The following is a 20,920-nucleotide window of genomic DNA, read 5'->3' as shown; positions in this document are numbered from 1 at the left end:
TCGGTGGAGTTTAATAAACTCGGCTGTCTGCTCCTTGCTATCTAAAATATAACAGGACACTGGCGTAAATTCTCGACCATTTCGCACTTCTGTTTAATCAGTTTTCTGTTTGACGTTTATTAATCGCCCGGGTGGGTTCCTCCTTGGTGTTCACACAGCTGAATAAAGTTTTATTTTATCTAATCTAATAACTTTAATCTCAGCCAAACCGATTTACTCGCGAACAAATAAAACACTGAAAAAAGCCAAACAATAACATTTTTAGGTTGTCTAAGTGACTTATTTATTACGTTTAACCTGAGTAGCGAAAGCCCGCGGTGATCTGAAACTAATGTGCCGGGAGTTGTGCCATTCTCGGCGGCTCTAGTGATCCTCGAGCTCTCGGCTAGCTATCGAGCTGGTGGGTAACAGACGTCTCCGAAAACGTCGAAGCACTTTTGCAAATATGCGATATCTTGATAAACCGAGCAGATATTTGAAGTTCTCACCTGAAAATATGTTAAAAGTTTATTTTGTGACCCAGAAAGATTAATAAGAGTAATTTTAAAACTTAGTAGCGGCTGCGAACTGCAGTTTGGCCCACCATGAATTCTGGGATATGGTGGGCCACGAAGGACACATCCGTGAAGAGGACGCATTTGTCGGCTGCATTCGGAGAGTCAACGAATCTGGACAGCCTTCGGCGACCATCCTCCTCTCTGGTCGCTATGGTAACGCACAAAAACGTGTCTTTCAAAATAAGACAACTACAAAACAAATATAGAGTGCATGAAAATATATAGAAAATGTATTCATAACACAAGGGAAAAGACCCAGGGAAACAGAGTTAACGATAAAAACCCTGAAAACCATCAATTTCACTCCTGAGCCTCAACTCTCGCTCGTGGACCGGGGGCTAGGGACCGCTGGTATAGAAAGCAGTGCACAGTGGGCTCATTGTGATCAGGGCAAAAAAACAAAACAAAGACTTTGTACCTTAAACCAAATGTTTATTTTTGTTGACAATGCTGACATTCATTTACATTAAATTTAAAAAAAAAAAAAAAAAGTACATTTTCCTTTCACTCTGTTGAAGATGTCATATGTTCAGGACCGCATGAAGTCCAGTTTTGAAACTATCCAAACACTGATTCCTGAAGCCCGTACGATTCATGCGTCACACATGGATCCGTTTCATGCTCACAGACAGTAAAGTGGCTCTACAGACAGCAGATGAAAGAATCTCCAGCATCAGAGAGAAATGTTTTTCTATCCCGATTTGACGATGACAGATGTTTGGTTTTTTTGCACAGGCTAATGAAAGAGCTCTGCTGTGTTTACACATTAAGTACTAATTGTACAGCAAAAATGAAGTGAGGGATCAAGCAAAAAACAAACAGGGTACTGTAACAGGACATGCAAATGGAGGTTTATACATTTAAGTGAGCCAAGACGAAAAACTTGGAATCAGTAAACCTGCTGATTATACAGTATGTGCTGTTTGAGATCGTCAGGACAGTGAAACAGAAACACTATTCTTCAAGTAGAAACGAGCAAAAGTACCCCCCCACACGCATCTAAAAACAAACGGCCAAATTCTTACAATGTAATATTCAAAAAGAAAGTCTAAGAATAAATTAGACATCAAAACTTACAAAACAATTAAAAAAAGGTGGTGCTTTTTATACAAAACATCTTAAACCAGCTTCACCTCATGCATGCAGCTGTTTGGTGTGCACACTTACTCTTTATCTCTACAGGAACACCTCAGTAAATGCACGAGAAGACAAAGTAAAAACAAAAAGTGAGATTGTAAACCATCTACTGTAAAATATTAAAAGCAGCCACTTAAAAACGCATGGAATAACAGCTACGATCATGCTGACATGTCTGTTTTGCTGCTTGAACTCAAGGCACTGAATGAATTAAAAGCCACAAAGAGAAGAGGAAAAAAAAAAAAGCCGAAGAAATGAAATCTTTTGGTCTTCTCTGTTCTGTCAATATCACTGTTATGAGTATCGTACGCAGTAACTGCAGGCTAACTACACATTTAACATTTACCGTGTTCTGCTAATCCTCCTAATTAGGGATCGGGAGGATCCCACAGGTTGAGGATATGTTTTCTGATCAGTGCTATAAATGGAAAACAAACATGGAATATTGTATTTACATCCCATTTATTTTTTTTTATGTTAAATTGATTTTATTATCAAAATGTTAGGAGATAGAGGGGAAGGAGAAAAAAAAAAAAAAAAAAAGGTTGCCGACCACGATCTTATTTCTCGATTGTCTCAAATTTGTGACCCCTGCACACTTGTTGGCTGTGTGTTGCTGGTCAGTAGGTGTGCTGTAGGAGCTAAACAGCAGGAGGTGAGACTAAAGCTGCAGGCAGACGATGCTTAACACGGCTGCTGTAGTCTCAGAGGCAGAAATAATCCCTCTGGGCTTGCGTTCAATCTGAGAAGCGCACCAAATCTTAATTTGAGGCTGAAAACAGACCAATAACTTACATCACTTAATCCACAAATGTACTTATTTATGCATCCAAGAAGTGCTGAGTTGCATTTTAATGTTAGCATCTGTTCAAGTAAGTGTTTTCTTATAAGCTACAGCGTGATGTTGGACTATAGCAGACCTACTCTAAATTCTTATCTACATGCTTTAAAAACCTGCTGTTTTATAACTAATGTATAACCCTTTTGGTTTCACCCTAACATTCACTAAGTGCACCTCCTGAAATTTAATAAACACCAAATGTGAGTGGTGTATTTGCAGAGTGATGCCTAGAGCTATAAGGAAATTGGCCACAGTCTCGTGCATGAGTCCAAATGTGATCTGTGGTGTGGTTCTTGCATGTTCACAGCAGAGGTTGTTAAAAGTCACGTGGCTTTCTTTGACATTTTATTTTCAGTCATACACCTGCACTGCAGCAGATCTGCTTGCTGTGGGGCCTTTACAGGATATGATCACTAATATTACAAAGCTGTGGTACACCAGACTCCTCCTTGCCCCCTTCCTCCTCCATGCCTGCTTTTTAAGCCTTTCCTGACTACACCAACGTCTCCAAGTCTGTTGAGGCCAAAGCAGGAACTGGATCCCAGCCATGGCAACAGACCGAAGCAACACTGCTGTTGTGCAAGGTGATGCAGGTATGCATCAGCACAAACAAGGGATATATGTATATACGCGCCCATGTGTGTGTGTCTGTGGGCAACAATGTAGAGCAGTTTGTGTTTTCACCAGTGCAGCGTGTGCACCTTTGTAATGTCCAGAAAGTGTAAAATTGTCCCCACAAGCACATTTTTGACCTACTTCAGTTACACAGTCCAAACCAAGAAGTGGCTATGCTAACACACAAACACACACCCTCCTGAATGACTGAGAGCAACAAATTAGTGGACTTTGAGTTGAGCTCGTGAAGATTTAATTACTTGAGTACGCTTGAAGTCATCTTTAAATAAGGCTGATATGGGTGATTTAACACACTTTTGCTCTGTGTGGTCCAGCAGCTGCTGGCAGGTTTTCTTCACAACCAAGGTGATTTTTTTTGTCATGAGAAAACCTCGTACCAAACTATGAAATACTGTCAGGACTTCAGCAGAGTCGATGGTCAAAGACTGGGCAACAATTGCATAAATCACCGGGATAGCTGCTTCATTGGGAAATAAAATGATGCAAATCCTGTGCAGCACAGATGGGACAGCTCCTCCCAGGTTAACCAAGACGAGGCCAATTCTCTCCTGTCATATTAAGAATCAGCACCTTGGTTCAGCCAGATCTAATATGGCTCTTTGGTCATGATTTACTAAGCTGCACTACTGCCTTTGGCAATATAACATCTGCACAGACACAACACATGAGCATGTCTGTAAATTAAGGTGATTTCACTTTTTTCTTTTGTTAAGATGGTATTGCTCCATTGCGTTAACAGTGATATTAGACATTTTTGGATGTTTGCTAAAACTAACCAGCATTTTGTCAATGAAGTGGCAACAATGCTACGTATTGCGATGACTGTCCACGGACAAAAACACACAAATGCCATGTACAGAACATGACAAGCATAGGAAAAATAAATTCTCGTGATTTCTACATCCGGGACCCGTGGATTTGAAAAAGCTGCAAAATGAAAGACAAAACGACAAAACAAAAACAGACATTAGAGATTGGAAAAGTGCAGACATAAAATCTACAGTCACTGCAAACAATCTAAGCTATGGTTTTGGCTGCAATGATGGCAATGATGATGAATATGTTGAGCAACTGAGAATAAGTGACTTAACTATCACGCATAATGACTGGAAACAACAAAACAAACACAGCCATCTTCGCTACTTACTACATACGAGTGTGTGTTTTCTGCTTTGATATTTACTGAATTTTAAATTGTGCATTGTGCAAATGTTAATTACACATGTGTGTGACTTTACACTGACACTGTATATGTATGTGAACAGACTGGGAAGGACATCTGAAGACTATTGCTGCACTGAAAGGTCAGAGATATTCCATGTCACAGCATTGACAATGAGAGCCCATAGAGACGCAGCTCTCAATCGATACATGTGAGGCTGTGTGGGGAAAGTGACATTTCCAACCAAGCGCCAATTAGCAAAATTCATCACATTCTCTCACACACATGCATTTTATCGAAATCTGTTTTCCATTTAATCACAGTGACAAATAACTACATATAAAAGATGGTCTTGGTATCTTGATCACAGCTGTTTTTTTTCTCTGAACAAGAACTGGTCATATTTGTGTCAAATTACCAGCTAACCACTGTGATTGGTGATCGAGTGCTAACACAAACTAATAAATAACAATAACAATAACTATTATTATTATTATAATAATACTGGTTACTTTAAATGTTATACACAAAACATCAGTGCATGAATTAAAAAAATACTGACACAGTGCTACACCAAATCCCAGGGGACTACCTTCGCGAGTTATCGTGTTCACAAGATTTTCAAAAAAAACTTGACCTCTGACCCTGACCTCACTGAGATTTGAACTCCTCTGACATATTTACTAGTATTCATTCGAAAAGTCTAAGTTATCATGTTCACCCCATCAGCCTTTTTACAGTTAAGTTAACTTGCAGATAAAGAGGAAATCGCTTCGTTCTTGTCGTTAGTTGCAGGGACACTACTGGCATGTTACTTTAAGAGCACATTTTGCATGCTGGTATAACAAGCATATCTGTAAATATAGGACCAATAGCAATTGTGCAATGGTGTAAATAACTTATAATTATCCTAAAAATATAATACAAGTTAACTGGTCCTGTGCTCATGTTGGTTATGAGCACAAGGCCTCCATCCTAGTCAAAGTAAGAGTTTATTTTTGTTGTTTATGGTCCAAATCATGATTAGCGATTATGCATGTGTTATATTTTGCCCATGTTTTTTAATGTGTTACAATCATTGCAACCTTACAGTTTTCAACCAGTAATCTAAATGCAACATTCACTTTGACCTAGAGCTGGGCGATATAAGATTTTTTCATATCACGATATGTTTTTTTCATTTCAGGCGATAACGATATCTATCACGATATAAGCCAAATAACTATATTTGTAAGATTTAAATGTGCCGTTGCTCACAAGTAAAATGTGAAATAATCAGCAGCTTGTTTTTATTTAAATATTTATTTCCCATAATAAGTTCAACAGGGTAGATGTACTTAAGGAACATGAGACTTTTTCAGATAAATAAAGGCAAATATTGCAAACTACACAAAAGGCAGCCGCTAAAGCGTTTAAGTTTCAAAATAGAACAAACGAAACAGACTAAACTGTCAATTCCACTTAGAAACAAAATATTCATTCTAAAAATAAATCTTAGTTTGTTTTACAGAAGAACAGACAAAACTGACTAACTTTTGTCAATATCAAATAAACTGAGAACTAAAAGGAAATTCTCAATCTCTCCTTTGTTGTATAGCTGAGCTTTTCAAACAGTTTTAACAGTTACTTTAGTCTGACAAAAGCCGAATGACGAATTAGCGCTTCCAGTCAGAGACTGAGGCTACGTCCACACGTACACGGGTATTTTTGAAAACGGAGATTTTCCGTTTTCGTTTTAAAAAAATAATCCCGTCCACACATAAAGGGAGAAATAAAGGAAAACGCTGCTATGAACATGCCAAAGCAGCAGGTGGCGCTAGATTCCTAACCGTGCAGAAATGTTGGCCAATCAGAAGTCTAGAAGCCTCGGTGGGAAAAAGTAAACAAAGCTGGGGCATAGAAGCAGAACCGAGTCGTATGTGTGGAGGGACAGTAACTGTGTGTATATGTAAGCATTTAAACACTGCAGAGAGTAGAATTAACAGTAACAGTATTGTAGAAATTCATTTCACCGAAACAATAACGTGGCGCACAGTGTGACGTCAAAAAATGCGCACACCTTTGATGCTGCGTTTTCTCCGTTTTTCTAGTCCACAGGTAAATGCAAAAACGGAGTTTTCAAAAATCTTCGTTTTCAGTGACCAAAAACGCCGTTTACGTGTGGACGAAAGGTGCAAACGCATAGAAAAATCTGCGTTTTCAAAAATACCCGGGTACGTGTGGACGTAGCGCATGCACCAGTTTATTGTATTTCCAGACTTGCTTTCGGCACAATTTACAGTGCACGCTACTCTGTTTTTTGTCAGACTTGAAATATCCGAAATACCTTCACACTACGGAACTTCTGTGGCTCTTCCGTTCGACAATCTCTCCGGCATTGGAACCATCATCTGTTTTCTCTTCGGTAACCTTCGGTCACGCTCGGTTGATTTCTCTAGTCGGCACACTCATTTCCTCCATTACCCGGGCGGTACGGTGGCTGGCTGCTTCCCAAACAAATACACATGTGCGGCTTGGCACTTGTGCTGTACCTAACAAGTCACGTGACGTGACGCTGCGGCTGTGATTGGTTCGGCTCTGCGCTACGTAATTTGGATTGGCTGTTTTTTTTTTTGTTTTTTTTGTTTTGTTTTTTTAAGAGGACAAGAGCGGCGAGGTCTATCGCGATAGTTTAATTTTTCTATCGAGAAAAGGTTATATCGCGATACATATCGTTATCGTTCTATCGCCCAGCTCTACTTTAACCAAATGCACAACTACATTTGGTCATTTTAACATGGGACTGACTCAATGAAGAAAGAGCTTCAGACTGAAACAGAAAGGCAACTGTAAGGCCATACTCAATGCTGTGCCATGAAACCTCTTCTATATTTCTCACAGACATCACAGACATATAGACACACACACACTAAAATCCACTACATCTACCCACTAGCACATCTTTTGCACAGTTCCTCACCCAGTCAGGCATCTCTTTGGAACAAAGAAACATGACTCCCTCATTCTCTAAGCCACTCATTTGGTGTGGTATCTCTCCCCCCCTCTTCCTCCTCCTCCTCCTTCGCCGCTTCCTCCTCCTGCATCTCTGTGGGCTTCATTCAGCATGAAGGAAGGAGGAGAAAATACAAAAGGGGAAAAGAAAAGAAAAAAAAACGCGACAGAAAAATGACAAAAATGAGCACACGGATGAGTGTCAGTGAGTGGACAGTGAGAGGCAAAAAACAGACACAGATATATATTAATATATCCACATGAAGGAGGAAGAACCAATACAGTAATGATTGAGAACTGCAGGAATGAAAGGCAGAGCTGTGTGAATGATGGAGTGAATGTGTTTGTGAATGACATTTTGAGGGGAGTGACATTTGGAGCTTTGAGTGGAGAGGCGCAGGATCAAAGCACACTCATATCACCTTTAATGAGCTGAGAGACCTCTACTCTTTCACACATCGCGCAACAAAGCAGAAATACACACATACGAACACAGCTAACACACAGCTTAGCAGCTTCTCCCCATAGTGTATTTTGAAATATACTTGTGTGTTCATGCAAAATATCGAGACTCACCTTGGTTTTGTGACTCTGCTCTGTTCCCAGCCCAGATCCGGCCGTGTGGAGCTCCTTTGATACGACGCACAGGAATTCAGCCTGATCCTCTGTTCCATAGCTGTACGACGAGCCGATGTTCACCATCTAGAAAGAAAGAGACGCAGATGCAGAGAGAAATACAGAGCAGAGAGGGACAGAGACAAAGACACACAGTGAGTATCATGGGGACTTCCAGCACAGGAGACAGAAAGTGGAGATCCCATACTACAGCTAAGGAAGGTTGCTTTTGCTCATGCATGGCTGGGGGACGGGGGAGGACGCAGCAGTAGATTCAAGCGCTGTGTACTTGTGGAAACAGCAAAACAACTGCGGGTCAGCTCTGCTGAAAAATATATGAAAATCATAGCTGTGCAGCATGCAGGGGAGCCAAGTGCTAAAGCAGAGGAGTGGGGGAGGGACACAGGGTCGGTGTGCGATTTTTAGCCTACAGTGTTGTAAAGGCTGGCCAGTTTAACGCCATGAAGTCTAGAAGTATTAAACATATTAACAGGTCGTCTTTGGAGATGTGGCCAATAACAGACTGACATTACAACAGACAAGAAGGCGTGTTTATTTGACAGAACTGGTTCTCCAAAATCAGTATCATAATTTTAAAACTATAAAAGTTTACGATTTCTTTAAGATTACAGGTTCTGGGACTAACTCACACGGACTCACTAGATTAAAGGGGCTGTTTAATGGCTCAGTCACGCTAGAGTACAAATTAAATGGCAACCTCCTTTCAAATAGGCGACAAAAAAGGTTGCCCAGTGACTGCATCAAATTCAGCGACCAAATGTAAGTAGGTGTGGGGACTAAGCGTTGTCTGGTCCCCATAGGTGTCTTTAAATAGTCGTGGTCCGACACGGACCGACTGCAATCGCGCTCAGATGTCTGCAAATAACTGCTGTGTAATTTATAAAAGGCAGACAGATTGCCAAAACATCGCAATCAGTCTGTCGGTCTGAACTGATGAGTGCAACTTAGTTCTGATGAGTCTATTTGCCAGACGGGGACTTAACTAAACTTGATGTAATTTGGTTATTCCTACATTAATGCGATGTTGCTGAGTGCCTGTCATCCTGCAGTTAAACTCTCGTCCTGGAGCAACTACGCTTCCATTTATGGAGGAACTTCTGAATTTCTTTTCTAATCTGTGTGGTTCTGGTTAGACTCTGAATGCAAGTAGTTACTATGAATTTCTATTTATTGTGGATTTCTGTATGCACAGCAATAGCTTTGCAGGAGTTGGACACAAATTTATGATTTCCACTGATTTGTCACAGTTATTTGCCATATTATCACAAACGGATGATACATAATTGCCAACTTCACCCTATTCAATCACAAATTCACAGCAGACTGATAGAAGGTTGACTTCGAAGGAAGTATTTGGAGACCTGGTCCCCAGCTTCCAAGCAACCATTTCAAACTCCACAAGATTGCCAGTTGATGGCACATGGATGTAATTATTTTGCATGTGCTGTTGTCTCCAACCACCGTTTTCTCTAGTGTCACTGTAACATTAGGCCAGCAAATCAAGAACTAGACTAAGGGCATAATCTAGGATTTAATGGAAAGTTCAGATTGGGAATGCAAACAGCAAGGCTCGGGTCAGGACCGAGGGGTTAGACCAAGGGTCACGGTTAAAGGGTCAGCAGCAGCGTGAGTCCAACCCACAGTCCAGAGCAGTCCGGTGCGGGGCTTTCTGCAGGTGCGCACGCTGACCTGCTCAAACTTCCAGCCGTCCGACATCGTGGAGACCATCTGAGTCAGCTCCTCCTCCTGGCACTGCAAAACTCGGTAGACATGCTTGGGGGGCACCTGCTAGTATAAAAGGATGAGAGAGGAAAGAGTTGACGATGCAGGAAATGAATGAAAAGGAAGGTGCAACCATTTCCAGAGATACAAAAAGGGAAGTAAATACTGACACTGCTAGACTGAATTCTATGAATTTTCCAATAAGGTGCAGTCATTTCATATTGCATAACATTCAACGCTCTGGATTACCAAATCCTATTTGGGCAGTTTAAAAGCCAGCACCACTATTTTCATATTTCTGCACAATATTTAACCCTGCTAGGCAAACACGAGCAGTGAGTCCAGTAAAGAACAGTAGGATAAGGGGAGAGTGGGAGTATGTTCGAGAGGGCAGAAGGATTATATAAGAGTGAGTCCAACCATCCCGAAAAAAGCAAAGAAAGAAGAGAGAAGGCTGATGTACAGCAGCGGCCTCTTTATAGAAGCACCCGGGGGAACAAAATCATTAATAAAGGCTGAAGCACTGAAACGCTCAAACGTCTATATCCTATGACTCTAAACAATACTGCAATATTTAGCACAGGACATGTCAGAACAGCTAAATACAGTAAATATTATATGTTTCAAGAGTAATAATACAATCAACATAAATGTGATATACTGCGTTTTATAGTTGGAAGCTCAGTGATTCACTGTTGACAGGTTGTGCGTTTACCTGTGTGGCTTTGGAGTCTCTCTCTACGATCCTCTCTTTAATCAGTTTGATGAGCGGGGTGATGTTGTAAAATTCGGCCTCCTCCAGGACACCTGGTCACAGAAGAAACACTCAACTCAGCTGCTGTGTGACACTGTAGTGCAACATTTCCACGCCAGATGACCTCAGCTGCACCCTAATCATGTTGCAAACCAGTCCAAGTAAACAGAATATTCTTTAAATATTATTGTTTAATATTCAGCTAAACATCATTCATATTTCAACCACTGTATACTCCTTTAAGCTAACAATTTTTAATTCTACTTTTGTCCTTTATAGAACATATATTTAACCACATCACTCTACTATTGATTATTAGTCCTGGCCATCTGTTAACCATTACTGTCAACCGTTTCTTAATTATTCATTAACTGATTTTAGCTACCTCAGTAGAAGACTTATACATTCTTCAGACATACCAAATCTTCATATAAAGTGCACAAATTCAATTAAAAACACAAAAGCAAAAGAAAGGCATCAGGGAAAGATTGCATCATACTGCAACAAACGTGCTAGTATTATTCTTATTTCTACTGGCAAGCAAATAAGACAATCATGCAGACCTTCTTCAGCGAGCTCCTTGTTGTAGACCAGTTTGCCATGCCGCAAGTAGTTGAGGATGGGGCCAAAGTAGGTAGGATCCCTATCAATTACATAAGCTCCAGTCTCATCCTGTTACAGAAAAGAGTCAGAGACAGACAGAGGACAGTCCATTATATCATTACTGCATTTTTACAGCCTTCATAACACATTTCCTCATGTTATGAAGTGTGGAGTTTTTATTTTGCATTTGTGCATGTGATTCTATCTGAAGCAATGTAGATGGTGACATGTTGCTCAAGAACTGTCTGCAGTCACTCTTGTTTGTTGCTTGTGTTTTACTACTGTTCACGCTTGTGCTACTTTCTTTATTCACCTCTTCTCTTGGTTTCACTTCGTGTGTGCGTGTCTGTTCCACTGTGCGCTCCACACTGTGTGGACTGAACTCAGATTTACTCTGGTAACAACAGCTGTTTTTACATGGGAACAAAACAAAACAAAAAAAACCCTACTGGTTACTGAAAGTCAGCGTAAACTGTGTGCTCATGTGTGTCAACAGCCTACTTCACTTGCATCTCCAGGCTACATGTGACAAGCTTGCCTGGTTGTTATGTCATGACTCCTATCCCTACACATATACGCTCATCCTGCCTGTGCTCTTCTCCATAATGAATGCTTGAAGCACATCGCCCTTTAGAGTCGAGTTCATAAAAGAGCCACTGCTGGAGGAGTTCAAAAACATGCCAATAGGAGATACAGGCAAAGGCATATAAATTAAGGGGAAAAGGGGCGGGACTTGTTGGAAATTATATGATTTTCAAATGCCGAATTCCTCAGCCCAAAAAACAAACCATTATCTCTTGATAAGAGAGAGTACATCAGAGTTAGCTTTTCTACAGATTTAACCATATACCAGCATTTGGCTGGTGCTATATACAGAGCTATTCTGCGTCTCCATATATAGACTGAAAGGACAGTTAATGCAGTAAGTCAATGAGCAGGAAGATATCCAGCTAGATAATGAGAACATGCTCCAGTCACATGACTGATTCTTTTTCTGACTGCCTGCTCAAGCAGTAACAATCTTGGCCTGTAGCAGCATCTTGTGCAGATGGATGTTAGCACTTTTATTTGCGTGTTCTGCATGCACATGCACAACACAGCCCACTATAAGAGTAAGTTATATGGTCAGCAATATTGTTGCTTCTGCTACTACTACAAACAAAAAACCCTCAGAAACAGCAGCACTGCTGGTTAAGCTCTAGCTCTGTTATAGTAGCATTTGCTGAAAACGGAGAGTGAGGAGTGTAAACACCAGTGTACTCCTCAGAGCACTCTGTAGGATGGAAGGAGGTGGGGATGGATTAGATGAAAAACAGGGGGGGGTAGGAGGACAACAAAAGATCAGTAGAGGACAAAAGATTAAAAAAAAAAAAAATGCTATGAGAAAAACAAACAAACAAGAAAAATACCCTGGTTTGGAAATAGGAGGTAAAGGAAATTTCTTTGTATTAAAGAAGGTTCAAAGAAACAGGTGGACACTGTCACAGACATGGATGAATAAGACATATGGGTTTTACACATTTGTGTATGTGAGCAAGAAAGCAGAGATCAGAGTTGAAGACCAAGAGGCACCGTGTATAAACTGAGTGCATGTTAGGAGAGTATGCGTTTGTACTGAAAAACAGTGATTAGAGCGTGAAAAAGCTGAGACTGCAGCTCCGGGCATAAACATAGGTACATACAGACACACTCGACATCCTAAATGAGCAGAGCTGCAGTGGAGGACAAACTGACGCCTCATCGACGTGACTTGACTTGACAGTGTGGCCATAACAACACGAGGGGAAAGCTTTCTGAATTGTGTCACAGCCATCACTTGAGTCTTGCTGTCTTTCTCCATCTGCTATTGGTTGATTTTTAGTATTATTACTCTTACTATACAGGTGATCTCTCTCTATCTACTGACTGGATGCCAAACTAAAGCACCAGCACCTCAGAGAAAACCAAATTAGCACATTTCCCTTTGCACTTCATTTACAACCAAAAACGTTGTGTACATAAGAACCAAACAAGCAAAATAAATCCAGTCATGACTATCAGTCCATGCTAATGTAAATTACACTGAATTGCCTGGGTGCGCTATTTTTCATTGGCGGAGCAAAACAGGCATTTTAGTTTAGCTTTCAGACATTTGATCCTTATGTCTTAAGCGTTTATAGCAATTGTTTATTACAGTTGCATAACGCATTATGAAAAACTAGAATGAGTTTCTCTTTACTTCACCTCATGTTCTGCTCCACTCTGTGTGTATTAGTTTCACCATGTTACACACAATGAAACAGTAAGCAGAGGATCACAGCAGAAACAATAGCAGGGACTCTCACACTGAGCTAAAATGAGTATGAATAAAGTACAGAAATAACAAAATTTTAAAAATGGCCTTTTTTATGAGAGGTCACTTTCTCAGTTTCATTATTGTGGGAAGTCCAACAGACTCAAAGGGAGGGAATCAACAGTTATGACATTTAGGTACTCATTAGTTGATGAGTTAATGGTTTACACAACATTTGTTCAGGGAAATAGGATGCGACTCTATAACACTTCCCTGTAGCGGTAAGGACGTCCAGTAGCCCATCGCCTATAATCTAACAAAACCCCATTCACCTTTTAAAACATGCGCACAACAATTACCTCCTAACTAGGGATGGGTACCGGTATTGGTTCTGACATAAACGGTAGGTACGTACATTCTTTTAGAGTTACAGATTAAAAACGCCCAAATGCGAAGCGGTCAAAAGTCTGGCTGTACTTCACATCAAAAGATGCAAACTCAGCAGCCTGCAACAAGTGCTTTAAGGTGATACTGTGCAAAGGAGGTAACACCTCGAATCTGATGAAACACCTGGCGACGCATAGTGTTTTTTTAAAGCCAAGAAATACACCGTATTTGACAGCTTGCTGCAAGACCGAGCACATACTGCGGGTGTGGTGCCTGTTATCGGACCCGGAGTTAGCAACATCCCCCAAGAGCCCGAAGAGGAGAGTCCTGGCCCCTAGCCCTGCCAGTGTAGCAGAAATGATGACGGATGATGATGGCAGCAGCCGTTCTTCTCTGCGTGAGTAGCTTAATGTTGTTCGTGTGTAATTTACGTTGAGTAAATGGTAAATGGCCTGTATTTGTATAGCGCTTTTCTAGTCCCTAAGGACCTCAAAGCGCTTTACATATCCAGTCATCCACCCATTCACACACTGGTGACGGCAAGCTACATTGTAACCACAGCCACCCTGGGGCGCACTGACAGAGGCGAGGCTGCCGGACACTGGTGCCACCGGGCCCTCTGACCACCACCAGTAGGCAACGGGTGAAGTGTCTTGCCCAAGGACACAACGACCGAGACTGTCCAAGCCGGGGCTTGAACCGGCAACCTTCCGATTGCAAGGCGAACTCCCAACTCTTGAGCCACGATCGCCACAGGCTAAACACGTTATTAAAATAATGCACGTAAGGTGAACTAGCAAACACGGTCGTAGTTACATGCGGCTGTCTTCTTGTTTGATAGAGTGATACCATATAAGCTCTATAGCTGCAGAAAAGGCTAGCATTGTTATCTTTTTACAAAAAACCCCAGCTAAACATGAGAGGTTTTTGGACAAAGTTTGTGTTCTCCATTCTTTAAGCATTGGTTCAGCACCATTTAAGCACCGGCACCATTTCAAAAGTACCGGGTTGGCACCGGTATCGGATAAAATCTAAACGATACCCATCCCTACTCCTACCTGTATCTCAGTGTTAAAAATACTGAAAGGTTTATTTTTCCAAAAAGTTGTGACCTAATGCATTTTTCAGGTATGCCAGGCTATCAGTGCATCTCAGTATATGCTAGCATACAGAGTCTCACAGCAAGTCCAGTTTCTTTTTCTACACTGTACTCCTTGTATTGCTGCTATAATATCTGTGCAGTTGAAACTATTAAGTATTACTAAGTATTATTAATACTATTAGTAATCCTCAGTCTTGGTGAAAATAAGAGATAACACATTCATTTTTAGCCTGTCTATGAAATTCTGATATGAATGGGGGCAGGAGTTGTGATAAAACTCTAGAAATAAGGGTGATTTCTAATTACGGATCAGCCTAATTTATGGTCTGTGGGATCAAAGATGGCCTAGCTAAACTACTGACTTCTCAAGTGCCAGTGACACTTTTTGTGTGGGAGGCATAAAATAAGCTTGGTCGCATGTGCCTTTTTTTTGCAAACTTTCCCAAACACCAACTACACATTTGTAAGCATGTAAAACACTGCCCCATCCTATAGCTCTGACTTATTTTACCTGTATATGTATCAATCTAATTATACAAATAAGTTTAAGGAAACAGGAATAGCAAAGAAAGTTGTGAAATCCTGCCATGGGATATGGTTAAAACACCCACCAACCTCTTACTGTGTTCTCAGCCTTCAATTTGTGCATTTTCAAATTTACAAGTTTAAACAACTCTGAAGCAAAAACCTTGCCTCTAGCATTTTTGGAGGCTGTGTTGACACTGTGGGATGAGATGAGTTTTGTGGACAATTAAAGTTAAAAACTTAATTAACAAAAAATTTCATGCGTACGTGCAAATAATCCCTAAACCACAGAACCTGGCTGTGTTGTTATGGCCCACAACCAGTCATCCATGGTGTAATTGGCTTGGGATGGTGCGAGATCATCCACACGGATAAAGGAGGGGAGCCCTGGGTTTGGTTGGGTGAGGAGGTAGAGCATTTTAAGTGCCAGTAATCTCATTAAAACAGTCGCACGGAGACAGATTGTAAGCGTCTATGTGGAGGTTTAAAAAAAAAAAAAAAAGACAGACAGGAGCTCCTAAGTGCAGACATGCAAACGTCTGAGAGGGAGGGGTGGGAGGATTGTCCAGCACCTAAAAATCAGCTCCTCTCTTGAGCAAAAGAAACACAGGCTGAAGTGCTTTTAACTGATTTGGATTTACAATGTTCTGTGTGGTAACTAACTCGAGGGGTGGCTCGTTTCAGCTTGATGTTGGCCAGTTAACAAAGTATGCTGACACACACACAAAAAATGGTGAGGCAGCGCTTGAAGGATAGCCTGTGTTGCTCCAAACTGTAGAAGTGTGATATTTGCAGTCAGCTGATGAGATGATGTGACCTAGTTTTAGCAGGCAGTGTCTGTTTGTTTGGTCTCCAATATCAACTTTCACGTCTTAAGAAGTTTGACAAGCTGAGAGGAACAAAGCGCACTCACTGTTAAACACTTCCTTTAAAAAGAAAGACGCAGATTTTGTTTTAGAGGAGGCTAAATTGAGCCAGATATTTTCAGACCAACTGTGCATCAAATCTGCTCCCTCTTTCATGTAGTTAGCTGTTAAGATCAGTGCATTACTAATTCACAAGGTCCGTCAATTTGTCCCGCATTTATTTCTGGGAATAATAGCACAAATAATTACTGGTTACTCAAACTCTTTTTTTATTTTTAGGCTACTAGAGTTGAGCCCTTAATCTTCCAGGAATTACAGTTTCTTTCCGGACTTTGAAAATGAAGAGTTCCTGGGTATAAAACAAAAACATTTCTTGTTATCACTGCAGTATTAACTTACATAATGGATTAAGTAAACAAGGACTCAGGACAGACAACAGATGATACGTTTCTCGGATCTGGCAAAGCCTTTATAATACCCCGAAACACATCTCTCTGTGAAGTCCATCTATAGAGCAGTATGTTTTGCTGTATAAACATTAAACAATGACTCAGATCATTACGCCACCGCGCTCCTCTTGCTCCCAACTCCCAGTTGAGGATTCAGAGTCTCACTGACAGCTCAGTTCCTGTTTTTGAGCTACTAGCAAATGGGTAGTAATCAGAAGAAAAAGAAGTTTACTTAAGTATTCTTCTCCGTGGTTTGAGATTCAAGAGTTTGTGATACAATGCATAAATTAAAGGGCACGAGCAAAAAAAAAAAAAAAAAAAAAAAAAGCATGAATGTAAAACAAAGTGAGTCAACTACCAAGAGCGAGAATGCAGAGAGGACAAGAAAATAATACAGGGAGGTAGAAAATAATGAGGAGGAAGGAGAGTGTTGGTGTGCGTCTGAATATTTGTGAGACACAGAAAGAGAGATTACATGTGTGTCATCAGGCAGCGCAGAGAAACCTCCTGTCAGGTCACAGCTGAAGGTCACACAGGAATATTCTTTCCATAGCACCCAGAGGTGCAGCAGGGGAACAGTCATCACTGCTGCGCACCACAATCCCACTCAATCCTCTGCGATTGTTATTTCTGGATCTGTCGCATATTCAGTTTGTAACCTGCTTCAGTGACTGCACATGTAATAATAATAACAGCATAAGCGATGTGGCAAATCATCAAGCCACATCTTGATCTTAAAGGGAGGCTCGATTCTAATCCTAAGCATGACTTGATGCAGTTTTCCCCGCTGGTTTAGTATTTGTGTCACAGTTTGGGACTGGGGTGAATACCACATGTAGTCGTACACTATGAGCAGCCACTAAAGATTCAAACACCAGCCTAAAATTCCCCTGCTCTCCCGCATTTCCTGTTTTTCCTGTAACAGTCACAAAAAAAGAAAAGAGGAAAAAAAAAATCTTAAAATAAACCTTTCTAAAGGTCAGGAATTGACTGGCAGGTGCACAATGTTCTCAACTGAAACATGACATGTACTTTTAGAAGGGTGAATTTCTTTCTATTTTGGTCCACTGCTGTTCCTGACTAAAAAGTCAATTCAGTCGGGACCACTATAATCAAAAGGAGATCGCCACTTCCAGCTGCAGTAATTTGTATTTGATAGCATGGCTCTGCCCTTCCGCCATGTGCATACATGGAAAGCTGGAGGCAAGAAGAGCAGCAAGACCTCAGCACAGAGCTGGCAAAACCCCGCTAAATACACATTTAGTCTGATAGGGCATGAAAGGAGAAGCTGGGCAGAAGGCAGATTGCATAATGGCTTGCAGGTGCCCCACAGCTGCAAGGGGGGTTAAAACCAGTTAGGCCCCATTCACATAGGCTTAGATACCAGTTGGCGATCCCCGGTTACGGTCTGGTATACTAGGTTACTGAGCGAAAATTCCCCAGCTGGTTGATGAATGGTTGCTCACAGCAGCTACTCAGTGGTTAATTAGCGAGGGTCTGCAGACAAATCAGCAACTTCCATAAAAACTATCAGCAATTGTAGCAATCTGCTATCACCCAAAAGAGCCGCAAGGAGGGTTTTTTTGATGAATCAAAACTAAGCACAAAGTCAGCAATGACCCTTAATGACTAATCTAAGAATATATTAAAATATATATTTTTAGCCCCAGGATTGTTGTAATTTGTCTGAAATTGTATGTATTGGTTCACAAAATAAATAAAATTTCAAGGAGTGCTACAACAAATTATTGATTTACAGATTGACCTACACAATTAAACATCAAATCATTTAAAAAGTGAGAAAGAACCTATGCAGTTTCCTATAGTCTATGGCGATGTGGTGACAAGAAAAACCAAACAAACGCTTATCCATCTGTCAGCCGATTAACTGAATATTTGCAACCCTACTTTTAAATTGCTAATTTGAATAACTAATTAATATCTCTGGAGTGCTCTGCTGGCCCATGAGTTTAACACATTCACCATGTAATTGTATCATCACAGGTTTGTGTTCAGTCAAGGTCTTTTATTAATCGTTACCACCTGCTTCATTTCCTGCCAGCTCTCTGCTGTGCTACCTAATGTACTGTAGTATAAAATTACACACCACTGATCAGACAACTCCTCACCCCCTCCTATTTTCTCCAGAAAAGCTGAAATTTTGGCAACATGGAGGTATTCACCTGCCTGCAGCATTGTATCAGTTTACAGTGGGCTGTGGTTCACGAGGAGGACCTCCCCCCCCCCACCCTTTGTCATACTCATGCATATCAAAGTCCATGCAGCATAATAGAAATCTGCATCATTCATGAGTCTTTCAAGTCCTTTCAGTCTACATGTGACACCCAGACTCTCCCTCTCTCTTACCCTCCCCATAAGATGCCAGCTGTACAGCTACCAACTGTGTGGCTCCCTGCAGAAGAGGAGGCACGTGTTCATCCATCTGACCCAAGCAACATTCACATGAAGAAAAGCAGGAGAGTGGAAGTGCTTCAGACTGCACGTATATCTCCTGGTTAGTGGGCTGCTCCATGCCTATTTGGAGCTGCAGGAGTGGATTTCCGGGAGAGGACAGATGCAAGTTTTAGGGAAATCAGTACTCATGTTGGAGTGATATCATGGGATACAATTCCGTACTTTATGGAAACAGATGCACACGCATTTTATAGAAAATAATCGCCATTTTAGACCAAAGCAGTAAGCCTGTTAAGATAAATCGAACCAATCGTGTGTTAACAGATGCCTCAACGATTGTTAACTTCAAGCCGCTGCAGATAGCAGGAGTGTTATCAAGAGATCAAAAACCGCACCAGTGTCTCTGTTCTTAACAAATACAATTGCGTGCCACAACACGAATGGTGTGCAACGTCTATTGTAATGTACTGTCACCACATTCGTTTTCATAGAAATCTGATATATGGCACAATGTCACTTGCCAGTACCCAGAATAATAGCGTCTGAGACAAAGTAACTATCAAACTTAAATGCTCACAGGACGTTGAAACCATCACAAAGAAAATAAGTGGAGGAGGTGCAGTCCCAGCTCACCCGCTGCTGTGACAAAATAATAGTTATGTTTCGCCCGGAGCGAAGCACCGTTCAGCGGGGGTTAAAGCGTCCTGGCGGGGCTTACCGTGTCCGAATGCAGGTCCTGCTGCTGGCACAGCCGGTACAGGAACGAAGTTTGCTCCTTGAGGAGCGTCTGCCGCGTCGTGAGGAACACCGTGCCGCCAACGTTGAGGCGAACCCACTTCCCGTTGTTCCCCCCGTTAGGGTTGATAACCGAGCCGTTACTGATGCTCTGCGACGCCGTCCCGCCGGATTCTGTCGAGCTGGCGGTGGCAGAGGTCGCGCTCTCTCCCGCCTCGCTGTCTTTGTTGTTATTGTTGTTGTTGTTATTGTTGTTGCTGTTGTGGTGGTGGCAGCCGTGGTGTGTCGACAGTGCAGCGGCGTCCGCCGGTTCCCGCTGGTCCTCTGCCGTCGTTGCCATTTAGGAAAAAAAGCAGTTGGACACAGACCAGATACGAGCGCGGTGGACCCCGGACTGTTGCCTCGGCTTTTTCTCTCAGCTATCCAACCGAGCATGCTCCGCCCCCAGAGTGCCCACTCAAAGCAAGCTGGTTAAGTTACAGGAAGTTAACCACACTATGTCCCAGAGACACTTTCAAAGTAAAAGCTGTAATGGCCGCTACAGAAGAAAATAATATTTTCTAATCAAGTTTTAAAAATGTTACATTTTATCGAGGCAAAAAACAAAACAAAAAAAAAACTGTCTACGCTGTCTAGGTTTATACTTCGCTTTTGTCATCTTACAATAATGAGTGATGAATTTAACCTTCCCTTAGTCTGGTGGTAAAAACACATTAGGAACTGACAAGTAGGTAAGAGTAGTTGAGAAATCCTATTTGTTATGCAGTCAAATGTTACTTAAAATTGTTACTTGAGTTTATTCATTTTCCCATAGGTACTATACATGGCAGTCAAATGCAATTATCATAACTTCTCTTTTTTGTCAACCAGATCAGAAACGTGAACCTTTTGTGAATATTTTATTTTGAAAATAACATCTTTTCCTTTCATATTTTGCACAAAAACAGTTGTTGTAGTTTTTGCGAATTTTATTTCTGTTTATATAGACAAAATGCACCACAGGTTATAATTTAATTTAGTATAGTTAATATTAATGCAAACTTAGATAATTTTCTTCCACAATGTGCAAACCTGAGTAGATACTGCATAGAATTGAACTCAAAAACAAAAATACTGTAATTATAATAAAT

At 41.2% G+C, this 20,920-nt stretch overlaps 1 protein-coding gene across 5 annotated transcripts; it reads right to left on the bottom strand.

Moving 5' to 3' along the window:
- Positions 1–945: 945 nt before the first annotated feature.
- Positions 946–20,264, bottom strand: kctd17 (potassium channel tetramerization domain containing 17). Of its 5 annotated transcripts, none has more exons than XM_085465609.1 (7): positions 19,774–20,264; positions 11,000–11,108; positions 10,398–10,489; positions 9,602–9,748; positions 7,901–8,026; positions 7,293–7,425; positions 946–4,098 (listed from the first exon to the last, which is right to left on the bottom strand). In XM_085465609.1, the coding sequence occupies exons 1-6, from the start codon at positions 20,128–20,130 to the stop codon at positions 7,333–7,335; spliced, it is 924 nt and encodes a 307-aa protein (XP_085321735.1). In that variant the 5' UTR covers positions 20,131–20,264; the 3' UTR covers positions 946–4,098; positions 7,293–7,332. The 5 variants fall into 5 exon arrangements, with proteins under 5 accessions (XP_085321735.1, XP_085321736.1, XP_085321738.1 ...); XM_085465610.1 differs by having other exon boundaries at positions 9,602–9,745; XM_085465612.1 differs by having other exon boundaries at positions 9,650–9,745.
- Positions 20,265–20,920: the final 656 nt, after the last annotated feature.

This window comes from Copadichromis virginalis, linkage group LG8, assembly GCF_057382275.1.
Source record: "Copadichromis virginalis isolate Kocher_CV1m ecotype Utaka linkage group LG8, C_Virginalis_male_GT1.1, whole genome shotgun sequence".
Classification (NCBI taxonomy): Eukaryota; Metazoa; Chordata; class Actinopteri; order Cichliformes; family Cichlidae; genus Copadichromis; species Copadichromis virginalis.
This window is presented reverse-complemented; position numbering and strand designations above follow the sequence as displayed.

Excerpts from the sequence above, each read along its gene's own strand:
- kctd17 (XM_085465609.1), bottom strand. The coding sequence starts at position 20,130 with ATGGCAACGACGGCAGAGGACCAGCGGGAACCGGCGGACGCCGCTGCA. Across the intron at positions 11,109-19,773 it reads AGGACCTGCATTCGGACACG|GATGAGACTGGAGCTTATGT; the intron begins GTAAGCCCCGCC and ends TTTCTGTAACAG. Across the intron at positions 9,749-10,397 it reads GAGACTCCAAAGCCACACAG|CAGGTGCCCCCCAAGCATGT; the intron begins GTAAACGCACAA and ends CTTTTATACTAG.